The sequence below is a fragment of the Parasteatoda tepidariorum genome, chromosome 9 (assembly GCF_982258835.1).
Source record: "Parasteatoda tepidariorum strain Cologne lab strain chromosome 9, Ptep-v5.0, whole genome shotgun sequence".
Taxonomy (NCBI): Eukaryota; Metazoa; Arthropoda; class Arachnida; order Araneae; family Theridiidae; genus Parasteatoda; species Parasteatoda tepidariorum.
In genome coordinates, this window is record NC_141763.1 from 99102906 (window position 1) to 99127755 (window position 24850).

Here is a 24850-nt window from a genome sequence, read left to right on the forward strand (position 1 = left end):
TTTATTTTTTTCCTTTTGAACATGAATCTATATGTAATTATAGTTATCTTTTTCTTATACAAAATGAAATTTATGCTTTTTCAATAGGAGAAGAAGCAGAATCATGATTAAATCGAAAACTATAACAAAAATATTCTTTTCCGAAATTCTAATTCTTAATATCACAGTTTATTTTTTAAAAAAGATTCGTTATTATAGTTTTAATTCCACTTTCTCCTGTTAAATGTTTAAGAAATCCAGAACATCTTTTCAAAACAAAAACCTCCCGTTCCGAAATAACGGCGGTTTTTTCAAGTGGGATAAAAGATGATCATTATTCGCTCTTCTCATTGGTCGAGTCAGTTTGATTGACATGCGCGCTGGATCCTCTGAGCCAAAATCGCGCGAGAGAGAGGAAAAATATTTTACTACGCCACAGCTGAGAACATATACCTCACCGTCGAGATCGCACGCGCTTTACTGGGAGAACCCTTGACTATCGATCGATATACCGTGATTGATTTTTTGCCATTGAATAAACCACATCTACACAGTAAAGTCGCGGGCTGTGCGAGAGAGAAGAGTAACGAAATGTGGAGGAGTAGGTGAAAAGGAAACTAAGAAATGGTAAGTAACTGATTTTGCATTTACATTGTTGGTTTATTTGCTTAGGTAGTCTAGAAATAGAATCGCGAATTTTCAACTACGATTCGTCCGTCCCAGATGAAAGCGAAATCTGCGAAGCTTTCTTATTTTCCTTCCATTTCGAGCTTGCAGATGAATACGAACTTATCTTTTGGTATTCTAAGCCTAAAATAACGATATGATTGATACGGAAAAGCCCGTTTATTTACAGCTGCGTATCATAAACAGGATGTAAACATTGCAATTTTTGAATATCGTCTGCAGTACTGCGGATCGTTTAATGTAAGTGTTTTGACAGTGAATCTGGGTACTTGTTTCAATGCATGTATGGGTGGCGTGCAGGCACTTTCTCGCCTAACATGAGACATTCTAATAAGACGATCACGCCCGAAAATACTTGTGCTGAAATTGCGGATGGGTTCTACTCATAAATATGAGATTGGGTCAGAGGCGGGTACGTCTCAAATGGCGAATGGGGGTAGTGAAAACGATGTGATGAACAAATCGTCATGTTTATGTATCGTGAACTTTAGTATTTACTTTCTAACTCGTTGTTCTTAATGAGAGAAAAAAAATTAAGCTGTAAATTTTAAATCAGGCACCGGCAAAAGATAATTTTATTTATATGTAGGTGAAAGTAAAGTTTAGTGCATTTTTATACATTCTTTGGTTTGTTTATTTGTTGGTCTTTTTTTTCGACACAATTTATCCAACTGATGATAAATTAAACTAATTAAATAAGCCAATAATTAAGTTAATCGAATTTTCTAAATTACTTTTTCTATTAAATTGGTAATACATTTAAGCTATTAAACCACGAAAATGATTAAATTAACTATTCAAATTTTTTGTAACACATTTTTTTATTTGACTGACAATAAATTAAAATTATTCAAATAAGACAAAAATTAAACATTTCGTGTCTGTGAACTTTGTTTATTATTGTTTTTTCTAAATATGTTGTGAAATATAAATCCAATCTTCATATTTATTCAATGCAATATTTATCAATTGATTTTTATAGAATTTTTAGAATTTAAATTATAAATATCATTTCTTTTGACAAAAACATTCTTTAATATATCTCTGGTTTGTTTATTTGCTGATATTTTTTTCTCCTGCACATTCAATTGAATTGTTCAATGTGATATAATAATAAATAGACATAATTAAGTTATTCAAATTTTCTATTCTACATTTTCTATTCTACATTAAGCTATCCAATTGAGAAAAATATTAAAAAAGGTACAATTATGTTAACTTACAATTTTTTTGAATATGTTTAAAATGTAATTCTTATCTTGATTTATTGTTTTTGCGCATTATTTATTTCATTCAATAATTTATTTTTTTATAATTTTTAGAGTACCTATTGTTCTATTAGTTCTTAATTTATAATTTCTTTTAATATTTCTTATTTTAAATGTTGAATATTATACAAGTTTTGATGAAAAAAGAGTTTTTATATTTATTCCACAGTTTTACATGAACATAATACAAGTGTATGTAGTACGTAAAATATGAAAGGGGTCACTTTAATAACTTTTGTTCTAATGGTCACATTTTAACATTCTATGGTGTATCTTAAAGGTTCAAGGTTCTAACCTTAAATATGCTAACTAATAAGTGCAGGCACAATTTAAAGTAACGAAGTCAGACACAACTTACTTTTTCTGAATAAACTGAGTACCTTTTATTTTTTACTGGATTAACCACCAAAATATGAGGATAACCCATAAGCTGAAATAGGATCCCATTATTTTGGTTGAATGTCCTCTAGATAAATATAATTTAAGACAATTATAATATATTTTCAGTAATTAATTTGTGAATAATTAATTTTTTTGTTGTCAGAATTTGCTTGCATTTTAGCATCTTCTGAAAAATGTTGATTTTACGAAAATTTATTTACATTAACATACAATACAAAAATAAGTTTATTCTTTGACAGTTTCTATATTGATTTTGTGTAATGCTAGCTATGTTTTGAACTTATAGCTTCTTATAGTGTGAACTTATAGTGTGAATTTATTATTTTTATCAAGCTGTCAAAAATACAGCCAATGATCTGAAAAATAAGGTAATAATACTGTTTTAATCTCTTTCAAACTTTACATCCTATTCTAATTAAGCAATTTCTTATGCAATTTGTTTATCAATGAAAATCTAGAGTGGTACATTAACTTAATTTTATTGATATCATTCCTTATAAAGTTGTTATTACAAATATGTGATATCCTAATAATATTAAATACAGGGAGGCTGTATGTTCACATTTTAAAACAAATTATCTGAAAATCGTACTTGAAATTTTAGACAGATGATTATTGTTTTTATTGCGCAAAAAGTATCTTATTATGTCTATTTTTAGATAAAAAAGCGAAATAATTAGATATTAAATTTTAAACCAATTTTTTTTTGAAATTAAAATTTTTGTATCCTTAAATGATTTATGTAAAGTGGTAAGTTTGTCCATAATTTTTTAATTATATAAATAATTATAAGATTTTATTTGTAAAATTAAATTAACGGATGGCATACTAATTATTCATTGCTCGTTGATTGTAATTTGTAATTTGCACATTATTCTTTACTATAAATCACATTTTGAATTTCCATTTATAAATTGCATACTAATTTTTAAAATCAAATACTGTTATAGCATGAATAGTTACACTTAACTGTTAGATATGGCCTTTAGATTTTATTTTTTACAACACTAATTGTTATTCTGGTATTATATTTAATTTATTAGGCTATTACTGTAATGTTTATCGGGTAAAAGTTGCAATAGTCAGTTGTACTTTCTTTCACTTCGTCCAATTTCATCTGGGTTTTTCCATTTTCTTCCTGTACGTAGGTTTTCTGTAAGGTAGATGATTTGAAATACCTTTTTGGATCTTGACTTTTAATGTTATTAAAATGTTTATAGTTAATATAAAACATTACTATTAGTGACTTTATACTGAAATTATTTAACAAATTATAATTGAAGACTTTATTATAACCCTGAGAACTTTATTCAGCTAGCATTGTTTTAAACATAGTCTGGGCTAATTTCTTTTCTAGTGCCTTTAAATATGCATTTTAATTTACTCTTCTTTCTTATTTTTATTTTTTGTGCTTTACAATCTTTCCATAAAACCTTGATACTAGATTTGCCAATATATTATGCAGAGTATTTTTTTTTTGTATTGATTTTTAAATCTGGTTTAAACTGAAATGTAAAAATATTAAAATGTAACTCTTTTTAAATAATTTTATTTTTATGCATACTAATAATTTATTATACAAAAACATAAATATTGTTTTAATATTTGTCTCTTTATATTTTATTACCAATAAAAAATTTTTTTCTCTTAAGTTAACGAAAAATAAAATAGTTTTGTTAATATAATAAGTTTTAAGATATTACGTTGTATCTAATGTTTATAGTACATATATTTAAGTAGTAATCAAATTAAATGTATGTCTGTATGTTATGTTGTGGAAATAAAAAAAACATTATATGCATATAATGTTTATCCAACTGTGCAGAAGACTTTAAAATCATATATTTAAAATTTAATTACTATAATTTATATATCCCTTATAATTATGTTAGTTGAATAAATTGTAAATATGCTATGTTTATTTCAATTCCTATTACATCTGTGTAGTGCATGTGTAAAATAGTAGATATGCCGAAAAATATTGATTGTAAAATGTAATATTTTGTATATAGTTAAACTATAAAAAAATTTCCATTATCATTATTAACATATTTATACTTAATTACTGCAATATTAAAATGTGACGTTATTAAATTTTGTTTTTTAAAAAGGAGAGATCTTGGTTTGAATAGTAGATATGCTAAAAACATATTAATTGTAAAGTGTATTTTACAGTTATATTTTATATAGTTATAAAAAAAAATTCCATTATTATTATTAATATATTTCTTCTTATTTGCCACAATATTAAAAAGTGACATAATAAAATTTATTTTTTAAAATGGAGATATCTTGGTTTATTTTACTTCAATAAATAGATGTGTACAATTTATTCATGTTTCTTAAAAATTTTAAAATGTGTTGCAATCAATGGTATGACACCCACAGGGATTTTTTTTCCTCCACAGATCTAGTTTTAAGGCCTGTTTATTTCTGTTACTTGATAAGTACTTGAATCAGGGTTGGAGTTTTTGCCGACAAAAAGGGTTTTTTGCCAGGACAGTGGCAAAAACCGGCAAAAACCAAATTATCTAAATTGCTGATTAAATATTATTACAAAATACTTGAAACAAATTTAAATCAATCATAAGGAATAATAATTTTTGATACATTACATTAAATTTTTTTTTTTTACATATTAATAATTAATATAAAAGCAATAATTTTTAAAATATTGAAAGTTTTTGACCTCTTTTCATTTTAGAATCCTTAAATAAATGTTTTTTTTACAAATAAATAAATATTATTATTTGTATAATATTATTATTACTATATTAGAAAAAATTATTATTTGTACAATAATTAACTTCATATCTTGATAGATATTTTATGCTTTAAATTATATATGCTTATATTATAAATCATATATGCTTTTATGCTTTATTTTTATGCTTTAATTATATATAACTATTAATTTAAAATAAGTTCATTTCACTGGAAAGAAGAGAATAATCACAAATTTTCCAATCAATAATGTTTTAAACTACTAAAATGATATATTATTACATTATCATTCAATTATGGAATAATAATTTTGTTAATTTTTTTGTAATTATTTATATTTATAGTATATATTTCAATTTTAGGAATAATTTTGTACCAAAAATGTGTTTTTGTCCTCTCATCTTGGAAAATATAGGTTTTTGTCACTTTTTGTCAACTTGCTTGACAAAAACCTGTTTTTGCCAGGACGGTTTTTACCGGTATTTACCATGGTTTTTTCCACCTGCGGCAAAATCTTTCCCACCCTGATTTGAATTATTATTATTATTTTTTTAAAATTTTATTTGTTTTAGTAATATTTAGTTGAGCATGTTATTAAATTCTACAGTCAACTTAAATACAGTGGTATACTCTCGATGTCTCAAAGTTGAAGGCACGCTAAAAAATTTAGAGATAGTGAGTTTCCGAGATAACTTCACAACTGAATATATGCTATAAGGTAAAAAAATATATTCTAAGTCTAAATACCACAATGATAATTTTATTTTTGAAAGTAAGACAAAAACAATTATGTATTAAATATAAAGTAATTTGTTTACAATAAACTTACATTGTGATTTTTCTGAAAAAATTCATTTTCTATTTCGTAAACACGTTCATATTCGTAAACATAAACCATTCCACATAACAAGGTTTTGGGAAAGAATAGGGATTCAAATTAACAAATAGGGATTCAAACAACATAGGGATTCAAATTAATATTAGGTGGGTGTGTAATGCGAAGGGGGAAAATATTTTTTCTGACATAATAAGGTTTTACGATGGATGTTCAAGATATTGAGAGTTTTATAACAATGATAATTTTCTTCTCATTTTAACTAATAAGATTTTTCAAATTAATTTCAATTTAAAAACTATAACATTAAATATTTTTCTCTTTGCTTTTGTTCCCCTCCCGTTAGTCCTGCTCACCTTCTTAATTGTTTCGGCAACTCCTGGAGGAGCTGTGGTTTGATTTGAACAGGAGAAGATTTTCGATTTTCATAGGTGATGGGGTCTTTTGGACCTGGTGTTGGCTTTCCTACACCAGGGGGATGAGTAATAAAATTAATTTATTTTACCGAGGTGAGTAAAAATTGATAAAAAAGGAGGGGGCAGTTCTCAAGTCATGAAACTAGGTTTGCTATTAAACTGGCCTGTTATAGAAAAGATCTAGCTGTTTGGTTTTTATTAAAAAAAAAAAGAAGCTTTCGTTAAAAAAAATTATTATTTTAACAGATAATAAATTTTTCTTAAAACTGGAATATGAATAAAAAAGAGTGTTTTTAAGGGTTGGTGATTTATTTTTACACAAAGGGCAAAGAGAGCTTATTTATAGGGATCAAAGGGAAGGCTGTCCATCTAAAAATGCTTCAGGAGAACACAGTTAAATGTTGACCAAAATAATCAAATAATTTTCCTGTTTAACATAACAATCAAAACAGTTTAAATATTAAAGTTTTGTTTTATTATAATTGAATTAATTTAACTAAATTATTACTAATCATAAATTAATTTTTTAAATTTATTTATTCACTTTTATACAAAATTTTGGCCCATTTTGAATCTAACAATATTAAAATCATTTTCAAATATCTAAATTTATTTAATGAATTGAAACATATTTTAACTATGCAGTGCTTGTAAAATAACAATAACTCATCGTGCTATAATTAAGTTTTTTTCAAGAAAACTGTCTGTATTTTGTTATTTCTATTCATAGTATGAATTTTTTACAATTTTGTTTAAAATATATTATTTATAAGGTCACAATTTTATGAAAAAAAAAAAAAAATTAAAACCATCAAGACTAGTTTGTATGTTGGATGAAAATGTAAATTAAGATTTGTATACATTTATGCTTCATTTTTCTACTCAGGGTAAGCATTAAAGATCACCCTGTCCTCTTCAACTTGCGTTTACTATTTAATAAATTTTTTTTTTTACTTTTTAAATTTATTTTTATAAATAGGTTTTAAAATGATTTAAATTGTATGATTTTCATAATATATACTTCCTTGAATAATTGATGTTTTTGAATTAATTGAATGCTTGTTTTAGCCAGTTAAACTAAGCAGATTTATACAAAGGAATAATTTTTCACTATTGAAACAACCCAATCATAATTCTCTTCCTATGACCTTCACAACTCTCTCTTTGTGGGTTGCTAAAACCAGTGTGTAGGATATTTCAACAAACATATATTTATGCTAATCCTCTTAAACACAATAAAAATCAGTTTAAAATCATGTTTACTTCAAATTATTATTATTTTTTTTAAAACTTAAGTAAACTAGTTAAGCTATTTTGCTGTTATCTTTTTTAATTCTGCCATCTGGTTTTGTCAGATTTTTTATTTATTTATTTATTTATTTATGAGAAGAAAGAAATCAAGAATGAAATGAATAATGGAAAGTAAATTTTGTACTGCTCAATCATTAAATTATCAGGGCTCCTACTGGTTAGGGAGAAGGGGGAAAATCTGGAATTGTTAGAGAATTTTATTTTGTCTTAAAAACAGGAAATAGTAAGCAAAAATTGCAATTTTTTTAATAATAAAAAAAGCAGGAAAACTCCCAACATTATACCTAGAAAATAGCCAGTCTCAAAATTATCATTTACAGTAATCAGTTGTTGAAATTGGAGTTAAAAATTCTAACATCACTAATTGTTGTAAAAATTTCACATTTTAGTGAAACTTCCATGCTTCTATTCTCATTCAATGATATTTCTTTACTCACAAAATCTAATATTTGACATTACAAATAAATATAATCAAAGTTGGCTTATGAAAAATTGCATGGTATAGATAAAATATGGTTTGGATTTTTATTGAAATTTTCCTGGTATACTTGGAAAAGTTAGATTTTTTTTCTTCCTGAAATTGAGTGGGATAAATAAAATTAGGTGGGGTTAAGTGGGAATAAAATGAAGCTTTTTTTAAAAAAAGAAAACCCTAAAACCAAGTCATTAAATTTATTTTACTGAAAATTTTGATGCATTTCATGTACATTGGACTCATATAGATTTAATGTGAAGCATAACTTTAACCATATACAAACTTTACCCCATTTCAGACAACAATAATAGAATTTTAAAATTTATTCTTAAATTTCTGTGTAGGTTTGTTTTTTGAATATCCCTCCACCAGTTTGAACTAAAATTAATGGTTTTTGCTAATTTTTTTTATGCTATTCAAAGAAAGTTCACAGACAGCTTAAACTAATGTATTCTAGAAGTTGATCATGAAAAGATAGTTTGTAAACAATATGTTTCTAAAAATGAAATAAAAATGCTTGCAGCAATTCCAGTAAATATCTAAACAAATATTAAACAAATTATCACAATTAAAGAGGAGAAAAATAGATTTTTTTAAAATATGCCCACTTTACTCCACCTTACCCTACATGAATAATAGAAATTCTGTTGATTAACAGCAGGGCGTGCAGGATTTAAATCACATGATTTAAAAAACAAACATTGCTGTAAACTAATTGATTTTTTTAAAGCATTAATTTAAATCAAAAATTTTTTTTTTCACTCTATGATTTGTAAATATATTCTTCAAGTTGTGATTCTTTTTAGTTTATTTTCTTTTTTTAAGTCTGATTTTATATTTAATAACGGTTTTATCTAAGCAAAAAATGAAAGGGGAATGTATTTGACGTTCTAAATAAAATAATAATTAAAGAAACCAAATGTGGATAAAAGTGTCATGTAAGTTTTAAACTATAATTTTCCATTTTCTGTTTATCAAACAAATTTGCTTTTAATAAACTTGTTTCAATAGTGCCCATTTAGTTTTAAATTTATTTAAATGTGAGTATTTCTTTTAAAGCTAATTGTAGAAAAGAGTGGGGGTAAAATCGGGTAGTGGGAGTAAGACTGGGTACCTCGATTGTATTGAAATTAGTTCTGTTTTCTAGTGGACAAACTCTGAATAACACTTTACTACACATTAAAAAGAACCTATTTGTGTGTCGCTGCTGATTAATTCACAGCGTCTGTCTGTGTAGATAAGTTTGTTATACTCTGTCAATTCTCTAAAGCTCTTTTGTTTCTAAACCTTATTTATCGGTCATCACAGTTATAGAAATCATTTTTGGTCCAGCTTATCTAAATTATTTTTAGTTATAACAAGTTATTTTTTGTTAAATACTGTATTATACATTTACTACAGATTCATACCTTAACAAACAATAAGATTTAGACCATTAAATGCACTTTTTTTTGTTTGTTGAAGTTTTGATAATCTCTGCTCTTGGTTTAGACCGGTTTAGCCCTCAACCCCTTTATGTGAGTCTATGCTTGGCTTACAGAATCTGCAGAGGAAGAAGATAACTACATCCAGGACTGATCAAAGGTTTTACTGACCCCATGGCAGTATTAATTGCACACTCCTTCCCAAAAAACAAACAGTCTTATATTCATATTTTGTAGAATTGTTGAAAATCTTTTATTCATTATCATAGTTTTTATATAAATGTAAAGATATTCTCTATCATTTTCTTTTTCAAAAACTAATTAATAAACTAGTTATTTTTATTTATTTATTTTTTTTTTTTTGTAAAAAAATTTGGTAGGGTCCTCAGCATTCCTGGCCTCAGGCATTTGACTCACCCCCTTTGAGTACGGTTTTGACTACATTGCATGTAAATTACGTACATAATTTTCTTAATTTGTCATATTAAGTAGAAATGTCAGCCTTTTCACAGAAATTCTAATGTTTCTAAGTTTCTTATGGAATTAACATGTTTACTGGATTTACTGCATTAGTGGGGTAAGACAGGATGGTTTAACCTTTTCTAGAAAAAAATCATTTATGAAAAAAAAGTAGTACATCAATGAGATTTCAGGAATGAATTTCTTGTTTAAATCTGATTATTTCTAGTTTGAACAGTTAAGCTTCAACAGACCTTCAAATCTATGCTGCTTGGTTTTACCCCCACTTTCCTCCATATGTAGTTAAGTGTAAATAAATAATAAAATTTATTCACAATTCATGAGAGAGTTGAACTGGAATGTTATTATGATTTTATTCAGTGTTTAACTTGTAGCAAGTAAATAATATTTTTGAACCATTTTAGGTGGAAACATTGAATATCTTAGCTATAATATTGTTTTTGAATAATATTGATTATTACCAATACATTTTTAGAGCTTTGATTGAAAAATATATTTAAAAAATTAAAATATTCTTATTTAGATAAACAAAATACGATTTTTATTTAATTTTTGTATCATGATTTTTCCTAGCCTGATTACCAAGTAAAAGTTTTTAACCAAATTTTTAAGTTTTCATTGCAAAAGTTTTTTTTCTTTTTGAAATAAAGGGAAAAAAAAAAGTATTTTCTTCTGATAAGGGAATGTTTATATATGTTGTCACCTTTTTTAAAAAAAATATTTTTGACCTCCACCCCTTTTGTTACCTAGTGTCATACTTCGCCATATCCTGATCTCTCGTTATTTTACGTCTTACAGTTTAGAAATAAAACATTGTCAATATAGATTATTCTTTAAATTTTATTAAGAATAATCTATGAAGTGTAATGATATTTGTGGGCATGAAAAAATGATTATTTGTGTTTTTTTTTTAAAAATAAATGTTAGATGAAAAAATAAATGCTTGCAATTATTTAATTTGCTGAGTTTAAATGTTCTTAGGAGAACCAAATCACAATTCTTGTTACCCCATCCTCCTTTGTCACAATTTCATATGATTGTTACGTAACTGTCAAAAATATTAAAATTGTATAAATCTTTAATTTCTATTATCATTTTACTAATCTGTTTTAATTCTAAGTATGTCTTGTTATTACGATAGTCCGTAAAGTTTAAACTTCAATCTGAGTAAATTAGCTATTTTTAAGTTATCATTTATCTTGATCCAATTATTCTTTTTCTTTAATTTAGGAAACTTATCTTCAGGTCTACCCGTAAATGTTTTAAGATTGATGGGTCTTGAGGAGTATCTTAGGAAACCTTACACGGTATGCTTCAATTTTTTTATTTTTAAAGTTACTGTGTTTGATCTTTTTTAATATATTGTTCTCATGCAACTTTAATTCATGGTTTAATTGTTTTGATGTACTTTTTGTATTCTCATTATTAAATTGATTTTAATTTTCTTTAAATACAGCATATGAGTTTATTTTATGATTGAATTTACCACCATTGCATTCTTTTTAATGATATGAAAGAAATCTAATTTGTTAACTTATGTGCTTTTTGGATTAGTTGACTGATTTCTCATCATATTACTTGATGGAGGCAAAAAGTATAAAAATTGGCATTTTTTTTGCCTTCTCTGCCGTATAACCGAAGATATAATTGTTAGAAATTTAAAATTACTGATAAAACTATAAAAGTAATTTCTTCTTCTTTTTTTTTGCACTAAAGTTAGACTTCAATTCCTTTTAACTTAAAAAATAATTTATTACAAACTTCAAAAGAAGGCATGTATCTGTTTAAAAGGAGAGTAAAAATATTAATGTAAAAATCTGTGGTAAAAATATATATTCATAAATCAATAAATAAATGAATGTTTAGAAAATACAGAATTTAGACTAGTTTTGATTTTGTTATTTTCCTTTTCATATATTAAAGATATTTGAATTTCAGCTTTTTTACAATTTTATTCAGTTGAATACTCTTAACCCTTTGATGGTCGCATAATTTTAAAGAAAACGTTCATAAAATGTGCATTTTTTTCTTTTATTGAAGAAAATTATATAAAACTAATATATGTATCCATTTTTAGTTTTTGGGTTAATAGCGAATATACATGTTTGTTGATGGCTGACATCTAGCTTAACTATCTCTATAGTGATTAGAAATAGTCTGCTACTATCATTTGGTATATAAATTGAGAAATAAGCATGATTCCAGGCATAATAAATAGTGTCTTAATCTTTTTGATGTGTAACTTTTAAACATGTCACCTTGGAAATGTCGCAGGCATGAGAAATTGAGAGAGATACATCGCCCTTCCATCTTGATGGGAGAGAGAAGGAAAGGTTAAAATACTTAATATAAAAATCTTTTGTGAGTCTTAACTACAGTTTCTTGCTTATTGGATTAGTTTAATACAAGTACTATGTCATTAAGTTAATTAAATGTTTTATGTGTATACTTTATCCATTTGGAAATCTTAACAATTTACCTAAATATCTTTGGAATTGGAGTGATTTTTCTGACTGCATCTCACACAGATTAAGAATACATAGATAAATATTTTAAAATTAACCTAAATTTTTGAAAAGAATGCATAAATAGTTAGTTATTAAGTAAGTTATACTTCAACCTATCACATACTCTCAAGGATTTCTTGTGATAGTTAAATAATTTTCATTACCTTAATATATAATTGTTGACTGTAGTAAGCTTTCCTGGAGAAAATCGTTTGAGGTGCTTTAGCACTCTCAACTAATAATCACTAATTTTGTAAATACCATAATGCTAGATCACTTGTTATAGTAAATTAATTTATTTGAATAGTTCTAAAAAAAGGGAAAAAAAGTGTTTAATTAATGACATTTATTTCATTTTTAAATGACAGTTTTTTAACTAGCTAGCCCCTTTATATTACTCATATTAAAGTTTTCAAAAAGAATTACTATGTTGCTGTTTTATTTCCTAAAATTGTTTTTTTTTCTTTCTGTTTCTACTTATATTTAAAGCGCTTGGATCAAAATAATGATGAGCCACATTTAAATGTTTTCGAATGTTTTTTAGTACATGTTTGACTGGAACTTCCCCTCCCAATTTCTGTATATGCAATAAGTTGTTTTTGTGTAATTTTGTATGAACTGAAATTTCTGGATGCTTGTATAGCAATTGTTTAGAAACATTATTAAAGGGTGGTAAACACAGTTCCCAGTAGAACACCGAAGTCAAGCATCACTGGCTGTGGTCAGTAAGCGTGTGGATGACCACTTTGATCAGCCTGCGTATTGACCGTGGGTGTGCTGTATCGGTCCTCGTTAAACTGTTCTACCGTAAAGTGCTCAACTTAGCACGCAGGTCGTCTACCAAAGCAGGGGAACCATCCCCTCTGCAAGGAATCAAAATTGTGATGGCGTGTCTTTGTATCATCCTCAGGGATGTTTCCCAGACTGTCGCCAATAGTCCATTGTGCAGCTCTAGTGTGTAGTAAATAAACAACTTCCAGCTGGGATAGCCTTGTTGGTAGGGCACTGTGCCCACTTCCAACAGTTTGTGGGTTCGATACACGCCAGCCGAAAACACCCCGTGTAAATGGTGACTGATGGACGTTAAATCTGTCGAGTGTCCATGTCCTACATGTTCCCATTACAAATCAATACCTCTGGGAGCACTGTTCCTGGAGTTTCCTTGTCTTCTGGATTAGTTAGAAATGGCAAGGCTATGGAGTTGAACATTAGTAGTCATAAACCCTAAATTGGGTTGGTTGTTTAACGCCAAATATGAAAAAAAAAAAACAAAAAAAGAAATTACAGCTACTACAAAGGATGGTAAAAAAAATATCTCCTTCCAAAAAAGAAAAGTGGCTTGTCATTTTATTGTTCTAACCTCTTCATTTTTATTTAATTGTCATTGAAGTACTGATTATATTTCGATATACATATTATTATATTTAAACATGAGCTGGTTTGCTAAAAAGAATTTTTTTAGGCTCAAAAATATATTTTTCTTAAAATATATGGTATTTAAATTTAATTGCATTGCCTGGTTTTGAGACTTGTGACTTGGATCATTTAATTTCTCCACCCCTTAACTTCCAATTAGACATGCAATAGAATAATGCAATAGTAAGTACGTAAAAAAAGATTTTTTCCTATTTTTGATGTAGATAATATACTCTATTTTTATTTAATAAATTATATTATAACTTTATTAGTTTTTTTAAACAATTCAGTTCTTGAACTTTCTGATTCATAATTAAGTTTTTAAAAAAAATTATCACTAACTTAAAATGTAGGAGATGTGTTTGTGTCTTTTGAAAAACGTCCTCTCTTTGATCAAAATATACTTTATCTACATCAGTTCCACTCTTCAGTCCTGAGAACTGAAATCAGTCTTGAGAAAATATCAGTGGACTGAAATCCATCCACCAATTAATATTTATTTTCAATTTGTTTTGAAAATTAACTTTTATTTTCTACCAAATTATTTAAAAAAATATAAGATCATTTTTAAAAAAAACTAAATACATAGAAATATGATATAAATTTAGTGATAATGAAGTGAAAAATATTTTGAGATATGAATAACTCTAAGAAAAAAATTGTGGCGTAACTCACAGATTGTTGTAAAAAGATCGAAGATTAACTGTTAGTTTTGTTTTGTTTGCTGTAAAAAAATAAATAAGAAAATAAATATTTTTTTTTAAAAAAAAAGTAATCAATTCATTGAGATAATGTATGGCTCATTCTCCTCCAAAGTGAGCTATAAATGTCTGAAAAATTCTGCTAAATAACGCTAGACCATGTTAATTGGTCAAAAAATAAGTTCAGTCTTAAAATTTTTTAGAGTTGCACAATCTGTACATAAATTCTTTTGATTAATCCTAAAGCATTTCTATCCCAGCTCAACTGCACATAATATCTTTTATTAAGATTTAATAAATTTAAATAATATATATAATACATAAGTCTTAAGATTAGGGTTAATGAAGCAAGGCAAAATCAAAACCTGATTCATGCAGTTGATTTTGCATATTGCTTATAACTGTTATTAAAATTCTGCAGACAACCAATTTAGCCAGTTTCTCTCCTTCTCCTGTTTAGATTGATGTTTGTGGTTTTGATATAGTTTTTAAAATTCCCTAACACGGGGAAAAGTTCCTAAAAAAAACTATAAAATTTTCTATTTATTGATAAATTGTTTACTGTTTAATAATATTCTAAGTGCTGTAAAATTCAAATATAATTAGTTATAATCAAAGATAAAAATTAAAATGCAGACTTAAAAAAAATTCATGATAACAAAAATGCAATATTTTCAAGCTTATTACGAAATATGGAAATACTTTTTAAAAAATACAGTTGTAAAAAATTTTTGCTGTTATCCAGAATGAAAATTTATTTTAAAAATGCATTTTTTTAAAAGTATATTTATATTTTGGAATAATTTGGAAAATATTTAATTTTCGTTGTCATGAATTTTCTTTAAATTTGTGTCATGACTTTTTTATTAGAATTTAATGCATTATACTATTTAAAATTTTTATTTTTATTTTAATTCTTTTTATTAGTTATAAAAAATATAAAATAATAAAATAATTTTCTGTCTTGCACAAAACTTTGTTTAAAATATTCATCATTTCATAAAAACATTTGGATTTTTCTCTTTAAGTCCACACTTTTTATTTAGGGGGATTTAAAAATTAACTGTTGTATTATGGACCACTTCTAGTAAAACTTTTCCATGTTTCCGTTTTCATTCTAATACATGTTTTTGCTCACAAAATCCAATATTTGACATTACAAAATCCAATATTCCCCCCCCCCTCCCTAAAAAAAGGAACAACTCTGAATAACTTTTGATCTTATGAGTGGATCTTAATGGTTCGAGAAGGTGACCTCAAATATGCTAATTAATTAGGGTGGACGATATTTTAAGTTACAAAATCAGACACAAAAACGTAATCTGACCTGAATTCTGAAAAAATGTTCTGAATAAACATACCCTTTTTTCAATGGATTTGGATAACTTTTGATTTAGGCCCTTTATGTTAATTCCACTTTTTGTCTATTTCACAATATTTTGCGAATTTTTAAGCGAATTGGAAAAAATTTTGGACTAAATTATAAAATACGTTTTTCTAAAGATAATTCCATACAAAAATAAATTTTAGTAAATATTTGATATTTTATTTAATATTAGTCGAAATTTTTTGAATTGTAAAGTATCCATTTTTTTTATGCATAATTTTAAAGAATGTATTTTTACATGGGAAATGGCATACCAAAGTTATAGTAGTGGTAAATATGTTTACCACGGCCTTAGAAAGGGTTAAAATAAATTAGACAATTAATATCATCATGGTGCTTAAATGTATAAATTTTTTTATTATACTATTTCCTAAAATTATTTTAACATTATTATGCTTCCTACAATAATATTTTTAACATTATTAAACTTACTTTAATAATTTTTTTCACAATCAATAACCTCTATTTGTAAATTTTCCAGCTATATATATATATATATATATATATATATATATATATATATATATATATATATATATATATATATATATATATATATATATATATATATATATATATATATATATATATATATATATATATATATATATATATATATATATATATATATATATATATAAAAATCTGAAAAGGTACGTCACGTGCGGGGGATAAGCAGAAACATTGATAAACCGTTTTTTTCTGTTCAGATTTGATAGGAAGATATTTTAGACATGGATTTTTCGAAAACGTTTCTTTGACTAAAAAATTAATTTTCATGCGTCTCACGCGGAACAAGCATAAGCAATAATAAAACTGGTTTTATCTGGTTCATAGTATGTACAGTGCGCAAAATAAGAAACTGATCACCAAGAATAACTTTTGATATGATTACATCATCACGTTCTAGGACTGAATCTTAATGGCTTGAGGGGATGACATTAAATATGCTAATTCATTAGTGCAGACGATATTTTAAGGTACGAAATCAGACACAAAAACTTACTTTCTCTGAATAAACATGCCTTTTTTACGACGGATTCGGATTTCTGTACACCAAAACATTAGGGTTGCCACAATCTGGGAAATAGGGTCCCCATATCTTGGTCAAGAGCGTGTTTCAAAGTTTGAACCCCTTAATGTTTATTTTATTTTATGCTCAATTCCCCATATATCAAGAAGTTAATAAGCGAAATGAAAAAAAAAATAATAATAATTGTACAGAATTATAATATTTGTTTATCCAAGGATAATTCCATGCAAAATATAACTTTTTATAAATATTTATTATTTTATGAAATAATGGTCGAAAAACATGTTGAATTGTAAGGTATATAATTACTCACATACTTTTGAATGATGTAATTTTGCATGGCAAAATACTATATTTGAGCAAAGTCGGTCGAGTAGTTTCTATGAAATTTAATTATCAAAATACAGTTTCTTTAAAATTCGATTTCTCAGAAACTATTTCAACCGATTTCGCTCAATTTTTGTATTTTGCCATGTAAAATTACTAACTTTAATATGATTCAAAAAATTTTATACCTTACAATTCAAATTTCTTACTATTATTGTTAAATAAAATTATAAAAAATAATAAATATTTATTTATTATTATTATTATTTTTTTTGCATAGAATTATATTTGGGTAAATGGATTGTATTGTATGCAAAAATATTTCAATTCGCTTAAGAAGCTCTCGAGATATGGCGAAATTCGGAAAAAATAAAAACTTACATTAACGAGTCCAAATTTAGAACCTCCCACCTGACCAAACTATGGGAACCATATTTCCCAGATTGTGGCTATTTCCTATGTTTTGGGGAATGGAAATCCGAATCCGTCGAAAAAATGGTGTGTAATTCATAGAAAGTGCATTTATGTGTTTGATTTTGTAACTTAAAATATAGCCCGCATTAATTGTCATATTTAAAGTCACCCCTTCAAATTATTAAGATTGAGTTCTAGAATGTGAAGATCCGATGACTAGATAATAAGTTATTCAGGGTGACCCGTTTTTTATTTTGCCCACGTTATAAAGATATTACACGCATAGATCTTGACAAAATGTTTCTTTCACTAAAAGTTTAATTAATTTGCATGCGTCTCGCGCGGGACAAGCAGAAACATTGTTAAAACTATTTTTACCTGTTCATAATTGGTACAAGATATTTCATGCATAGATCTTTTGCAAAATGTATCTTTGACTGGAATATTAATTAATTTGAACGTAACACATGCGGGTCTAACTATATAATCGCTAAATCAAGCTACCTAAGATATTCTATAATGAAACTAATATAAATGTAACCCAATTTCATTGCCCTAATCTGCAAAGCAAGTTCTTTTTTTCTGCATAACACAATCTGCAATTTTCATACACAATCTGCAAAGCATACACAATTTTTAAAAAAAAAATTGTTCTAAGTTCCAGTCCTGCAGTGACTGATCGTAAAGACACGGTTCCCAGTAGAACACCGAAGTCAAACATCCCTGACTGCGGTCAGTAAGCGTGTGGGTGACCACTTTGATCAGTCTGCGTTGGGACCAAGGGTGACCCGGTATTGATCCTCGTTAAAATGTTCTACCGTAAAGTGCCGACTTCGCACGCAGGTCGTCTGGCTACCAAAGCAGGGGTACCATCCACTCGGCAGAAGATCAGAATTGCGATGGCATGTCTTCGGATCATCCTCAGGGATGTTTCCCAGACCGTCGCCAATAGCCCATTGTGCAGATCTAGTGCGACGTAAATAATGTGCCTATCTATCGTTCTAAGCACCCGGTAGTGCAACAATGAATTTTCTTAAAAACAATTGCTCAAAAATTTAAAATTTTTGATCTTTTTTTCTAATATGCCAAATTATTTTGCATATTATTAAAATGTGTTGTCAATAGTTATAATTTAATAGTTTATATTAAAAAAGTTAAAAAATAAGAAATTGTTTTTTTGACAAAAAAACTTAAATCGGGATCTTTTGTTGTTGTCCTAGCGAATACTAATGTCTGTAGCATTCTCAAATGTTTGGTAATAAATATTTAATAATTATATTGCTGATTTTTAAACAAATATCAATATTTCTTGCTTTCTAAAAATGATAATGGCTGTTTAAATTGCAAGGCTAATTTTTATTTTTAAACTTCATTCGTTTTCCGTGTGTCTGTGTCTTCTTTAAATAGCACCAACATTCATACTGTCTTCTCTAAAAATAGTGTCACGATCTAGTGGATAATGTCATTGCTATTATTTTCTTAGGAGATAGATATTAATTCGTAATTTTTTTTTAAAGCTCAACTTAAATAAATTTTTTTAATTTATGGATAACTATAAATACTTCTGAAAATTAAAGATTTAAATATTGAAATTTTCATCTTTGTTATGGCAGGATTTTTTTTTTTTTTTTTTAAATTATAGATATTTCATGCTCAAAGTGAAATAAATTTTCCTTATGAAATTTTGCTCAAAATACATAATGTTTAGCTTTGGAATATTATTATTATTTTTTTTTTAAGATTTAAAGTTTTTAATTTATGGTTTGATAGTTAAAATAGTTGTTTCCATGATTTTGGGCTGCATTCGTTATGAGTTAAGGAGGAGAACCTCTTATGAGAGAGAGATTATGATTTTTATTTTTTTTAAATTGATGAAATACTGTGACGAAATTTTTTCCCCCAACAACTTAAAACTGGCTCATTTTAAGTTGTTGTTTTTTGTCACTTTGTGCTGTGTTAACTACTTCTTAAATAATTCGAAATTCTTTTTAAGCCCCCTTTGTGATTTCATTAAGATACAATATTATTTATGAGAATTTTTTTTTTTACAGTATTAGTGAAAAAAATTTTTGTTTTAGAAATTTTATTATTAGATTGTAAATTATGTGTGGGATGTTTCGTTAAGATACAAGTAATTAATAAAATAGAATATTTTTATTATTTTTATTCTCTTTTCATTAATCTTTTATTATTTTTCATGTTTCCTCTATATTTTTTAACTTATTTTATGAGTTCTTGCAGCTTATGCGAAGTAAATAAAACTTATTAATTTTCTTCGTTTTTTTATACTTTTTTCTTTATTGTGATATATATATATATATATATATATATAATTGTACGATTTTTTTTTAATGATCCGAATCAAACTCAGTACAAGACATGGCATTTTATTAATATGAAAACGTATAACATAAAATTGACTTTGCGGATATCCAACTTTTTTACCTATTTCTAATTTGAACTACGTTTTTATCGAATTTTATCTCTTACCTTGGAGCTTGAGTTTAAATTTGCAAAAAAGAAGTAATGCAATTCTATTTTTCTGATTTCGTTGATTATTAGTTGTGAATTATCATTATTTAGAATATTTTGTCATTTTAATTCCGTCCAGTCGATCAAAATTGATTCATTTGTTCTTTCAGATCATCTTACATGCCAATATCTCAAACAGTACCGCTGATGGTAGCCTGTGGCAATCTCCTCTCTTGTAACTCCTCTTTTTCCAGCCCAGACTGCATGCCTCTGGTGAGTTTTCCTTCTTCTTTGGCTCATTTGTTTTGATTATAAGAGGCAATGCCCTAATTTTTAATTCCGAACGAACAATTACGGAAAGCTTCTAAAAACTAAGGAAAATGCAGTTGTCATTCATTTTCTAGTACTCTGTAAAACATCTCTTTAAAAATACAGATAGATAAGCAAGAATCTCTGTCAACTTGCACAAGTTCTTGTTTAAGTGCACCTAACTGAGTTTTCCTTCAAACAAGTTGCAAAAATAAAGTTTTTTTAAATTTGCATTTTTTAAAGTCTTTCTTCCAATCTATTGCTATTTATTTCATAAATAATTAATTACATGAGTAACGTATAGAGAGTCAGTTATTCCTAGAACCAGCATATAAATGGATTATGTGCTGTTCTAATTTTTTGATTATTGTTTTTGCATTTTAGTCGTTTCTATCACTAAGTCGAATATTTCATTATAATTCTGAATTAACTCATTATCGTAGTTTATATTTAAATTCACTTTATTATCCTTAAAAAAAAAATCAAAGGAAAACGGTATCAGGTGATGATATCTTTTTTTTTTAAATTTTTAAATTCAGTAGCAAAGTCTGCTAGAGTTAAAAAACTCTGATAGGATATTCAGGTTTCATACTATTATTCTTCAAAAGCTATATCACAATACATTATAGGATGCTATTTTTTTTTTCGTTAAAGAAATTATAATGGGTGAATTCGCGCATTCCACAAAACAGTTTTAAACCGTACGAAATCTTTGCGTTTCTTAAATTTTACATATTAGGGAGTTGTCGCAAACTTACGTTAGCTTCTGTACGCTCCCCTACGTAAGATTTCGAGTAATTGTGCTTGCCTGTACGTAAGTGAAAATAAGAGATTTTTCAAAAACCAGAACATCAAAACAAACATTTACAATGAACGTAGACTATTTCTTTAAAGCTGTGGTACACTATTCAGGATGCTTTGCTCTACATATGTGAGCAGAAAAATTTGGTAGATCATAGATTTTTATGAATTCAGCTATAAAGAATGCAGTTTATTATTATTATTAATATTTGAAAAATATTATTGAACTTCTGTTGATTATTTAAGTTCTTTTAACTAAATTGTATAGTTAAAATAAATAGAATTTATAATTTTAAAATGGAGAAAATATATCTAGTTTCTTATGGAACTAGTGAAATTAGACAACCATAATGTTTAACGAAAACTAATAAAATTATTTTTTATTGAATGAACTAATTGTTGTAAGATCACGCGATTCGTTTCTAAATTTCATCCTTCAAATCATTTCTTCAAATTTGCATTCCATATCCATGTTTTTTAAGTTCACAGGCTTAAACAGAAAACAACATTTAACAGTTATAAACATCTTACTTGTAGCTTTGTCTTTGCCAACATAACGTAAAGATACGTAGCATCTAAAATAAACGCGAGCATGTGCAGTAGTTGATTCAATCTTGCCTACGGAAGCTAACGTAAAAGGACGAAATCTTCCTATTGTAATAATGTTGTATCAAAATTATCGATAGATTAAAAACCACGTTGAAATCAGTAGCAATAACTGAACGGTATTGAAAAACTAAAACCATGGGAATTTACTTGTTATCTTCGTAAACGGTTCGCATTAAACATTTAAAACTCAATGTGCGGTTCTAAAATCGTCGTAGTAACACTACTATATTTAAAATATCGATACTTTAAAAACGATGTGGAAATAGCCATAAAAAGAGGATTGTAAGCAGCTGGAGAAACGTTTGTAAAGCGATATCATCGCAAATTGAGCAAAAAGTAATTACCTACTACAAATTTGAAAGTCGCGTGCTGTAATAATGTTGAATGAAAAATATTTTTATTTGAAAAACCACGAGTGAAAGGCCGTAAAAACGAAAAATAGCCAACTTGAAAACAATTCGAAAACGATTTGAATTAACGATGGAATAGTTAAGAAGCAAGAGCGTCAAAAACTGATAACTCGTATTCAAAATCCGTGTGTTGCAGCATCGTACTAAAAATTGGGAATTTGAAAAACGCGTGTAAATGGCTGAAAAATGGATCGGAAAAAGACGTAAGACGCTTAGAAGCAGACATCGCTAATCTAGAATGTCTAAAAGTGATTTTTCAAATGTGAAATTCGCTTAACAAAATAACGTCATATTGAAAAATTTTGGAATCTGGAAAACCACGTGAAAAGAGCCGTAAAAACAAAAATAATTGCCGAGAAAACAATAAAAAATAGCGTGGATGAACAATAGAATAGCAGCGATCAAGCGGGTAAAGTGATTACTCAAATTCGAACATCGAGTGTTGCAATAAAATTGTTTCAAAAATATCGAGAATTGAAAAACTATGCGAAAATGCTGAAAAACGGTAAATAACTGTCGAAAAAAATGATCGGTAAACATTGAGGATTTACCACGGAACTTTTTCGAACCGATTGCGTCATAAAGTGATTGATTTCTCAGATTCGAAATTCACGTGTGGTGTGGTAATAACATCGTATTAAAAGCATCGGAGTTTAAAAAATTTCGTGAAAAAGGATGAAAAAACGATTTATAGACCAGTCTGTAAGATTTAAAAAACAATTTCTGCTACTGTAATTATTATTTTTAACTGGCAATTTGCTAGTTGATGAAATCGCTCCTTGGAACGGACTAATAAAAACTTTTAGTCGTTCAGACCAGTGACTAAATTTTCTTAATTTCTACTCCCGTGAAAGTCAAATCGGAATGAAAAAAAGAATATCATAGATTTTGGAACCGAACTCTTAACTACCTGTTGGTACTCTCCCATTAACTTGTGGTTTTTGGGATCAATCCAGTATCCACCCATCCCACTTACATCACACTTACAATTTGTCTTTTGAGTTGAAGTTATGACTTAATACATAATTTTATGATTTATGCGGCAAAATTATTTCCTGTTTGATAACAACTTAATTTTGTGTCCAGTCTGATAGTTGTAAGTGATATACTAAATGAATTTTTTTAAGAATCTATAAAGTTGAAAATGTGACACATTAGAATAATATTTGCTTCGGATTAAATGCGTTATTTTAAATGGTAATTTATTACTGCGGATCAGATCAATATTCAAAATCTATTCATATTTTCCTTGTACTAGCTTTGCGAAAATTAAAAATGTTTAATCTTCGATTTCAAAAGGGAAGGTCCAAAGAAAACATTTTAATTCTTAAGAAGGGATTAAGGTAAAGAAACAGAAAAAAATAATTTTTACTTCTTTGTGGTTTTTTAATGGTTGAAACAAAAATGACTGGGAATGAAATGTCTGTCATCCGACGCTTGAATTAAAAAATAAATAACGATATATCTGTATAAAAAAAATTAGTTTGACGTTGAACTATAATTTTTGCACCTTGACTTAATTCGTATATCAAAAAAGTTATTCTTTTAAAAGTTTATTTACAAACAAAACTTTAAAATTAAATAGAATAAAAAACTGTTTAATAAAGACAATACTATAAAATACGCTACGTTATTTTTCTAGCTTCCTTTTAAAAAATTTTTAAGGGCAATAATTTGTTAGTTTCACTGTATACGAAATTTAATTTTTGCCTATTTAAAATTTTTCTTGGCAACAGTTTATTGTTAGTCTGATGTTCCTTTAAATACTTTAATATTAACCTTTTCACATATGTGAACCTTCGCTGCATAGCTCTAAAAACAGGCTATAAGAAAATGTATAGTTTTGCCCTTACTGAAACATTAGTGGATGCTTTCTGGAGATTCCGCAATAGATGCAGAATATGTATTACATAGGTTATTTGGGTAGAATTCCACACAAACAGAAGTGATTTTCGAAAAATGACGCTAAATCCACGTGCTTGAAACTGGGACTCATTTTAAATCTTATATAATTTAGTTATCCGGAAATTTTTTTTTTCTATTATTCTTGTAGTTCTGTGATCTGTAGGAAGCTATTAAATTTATATTTACTTAATATTTAAAGTTAAGAACACGCAGTATGTGTGAAATTTATGCCATCGTATAAGTCGAGTGAAATCTCGTAGTATTATAAGTATTCAATTTTATACCCATTTAGTAATATTTTATGTATGTTTTAATTAATTTGACTTATATTAAGGTATATATCCCACATTTAATAACTTTAACTTTTCGTGTTTTTTTCCCTCCATAATTTTGAAATTTTACCCCCAAAATGTAAATATTTTTTTATCTTTAATGTTAGATTCTTTTCAATAATTATTGATTTGCGTCGTTTGCGTAAGTAAAATAGTTTTGAGACGGAGATTTCCTGCAGTAATGCATTGGTATTACATTTAATAATGCATCTCATTATAAAAAAAT

At 27.0% G+C, this 24850-nt stretch overlaps 1 protein-coding gene across 26 annotated transcripts in view; it reads left to right on the forward strand.

The window, feature by feature from the left end:
- The first annotated feature begins 370 nt into the window (after positions 1 to 370).
- LOC107451236 (nuclear factor 1 X-type) overlaps positions 371 to 24850 on the forward strand; it is a 92905-nt gene continuing 68425 nt past the window's right edge. For 8 of the 26 annotated variants that reach the window (XM_043043062.3, XM_043043064.3, XM_043043070.3 and 5 more), the window contains exons 1-3: positions 371 to 606; positions 11232 to 11308; positions 20429 to 20531. In XM_043043062.3, the coding sequence (XP_042898996.1) occupies positions 20439 to 20531 (93 nt within the window). In that variant the 5' untranslated portion in view covers positions 371 to 606; positions 11232 to 11308; positions 20429 to 20438. Of the gene's footprint in view, positions 607 to 653; positions 1252 to 11231; positions 11309 to 20428; positions 20532 to 24850 lie in introns of those variants that run through there. The other 18 variants (XM_043043065.3, XM_071186192.2, XM_071186195.2 and 15 more) reach the window with 13 other exon arrangements.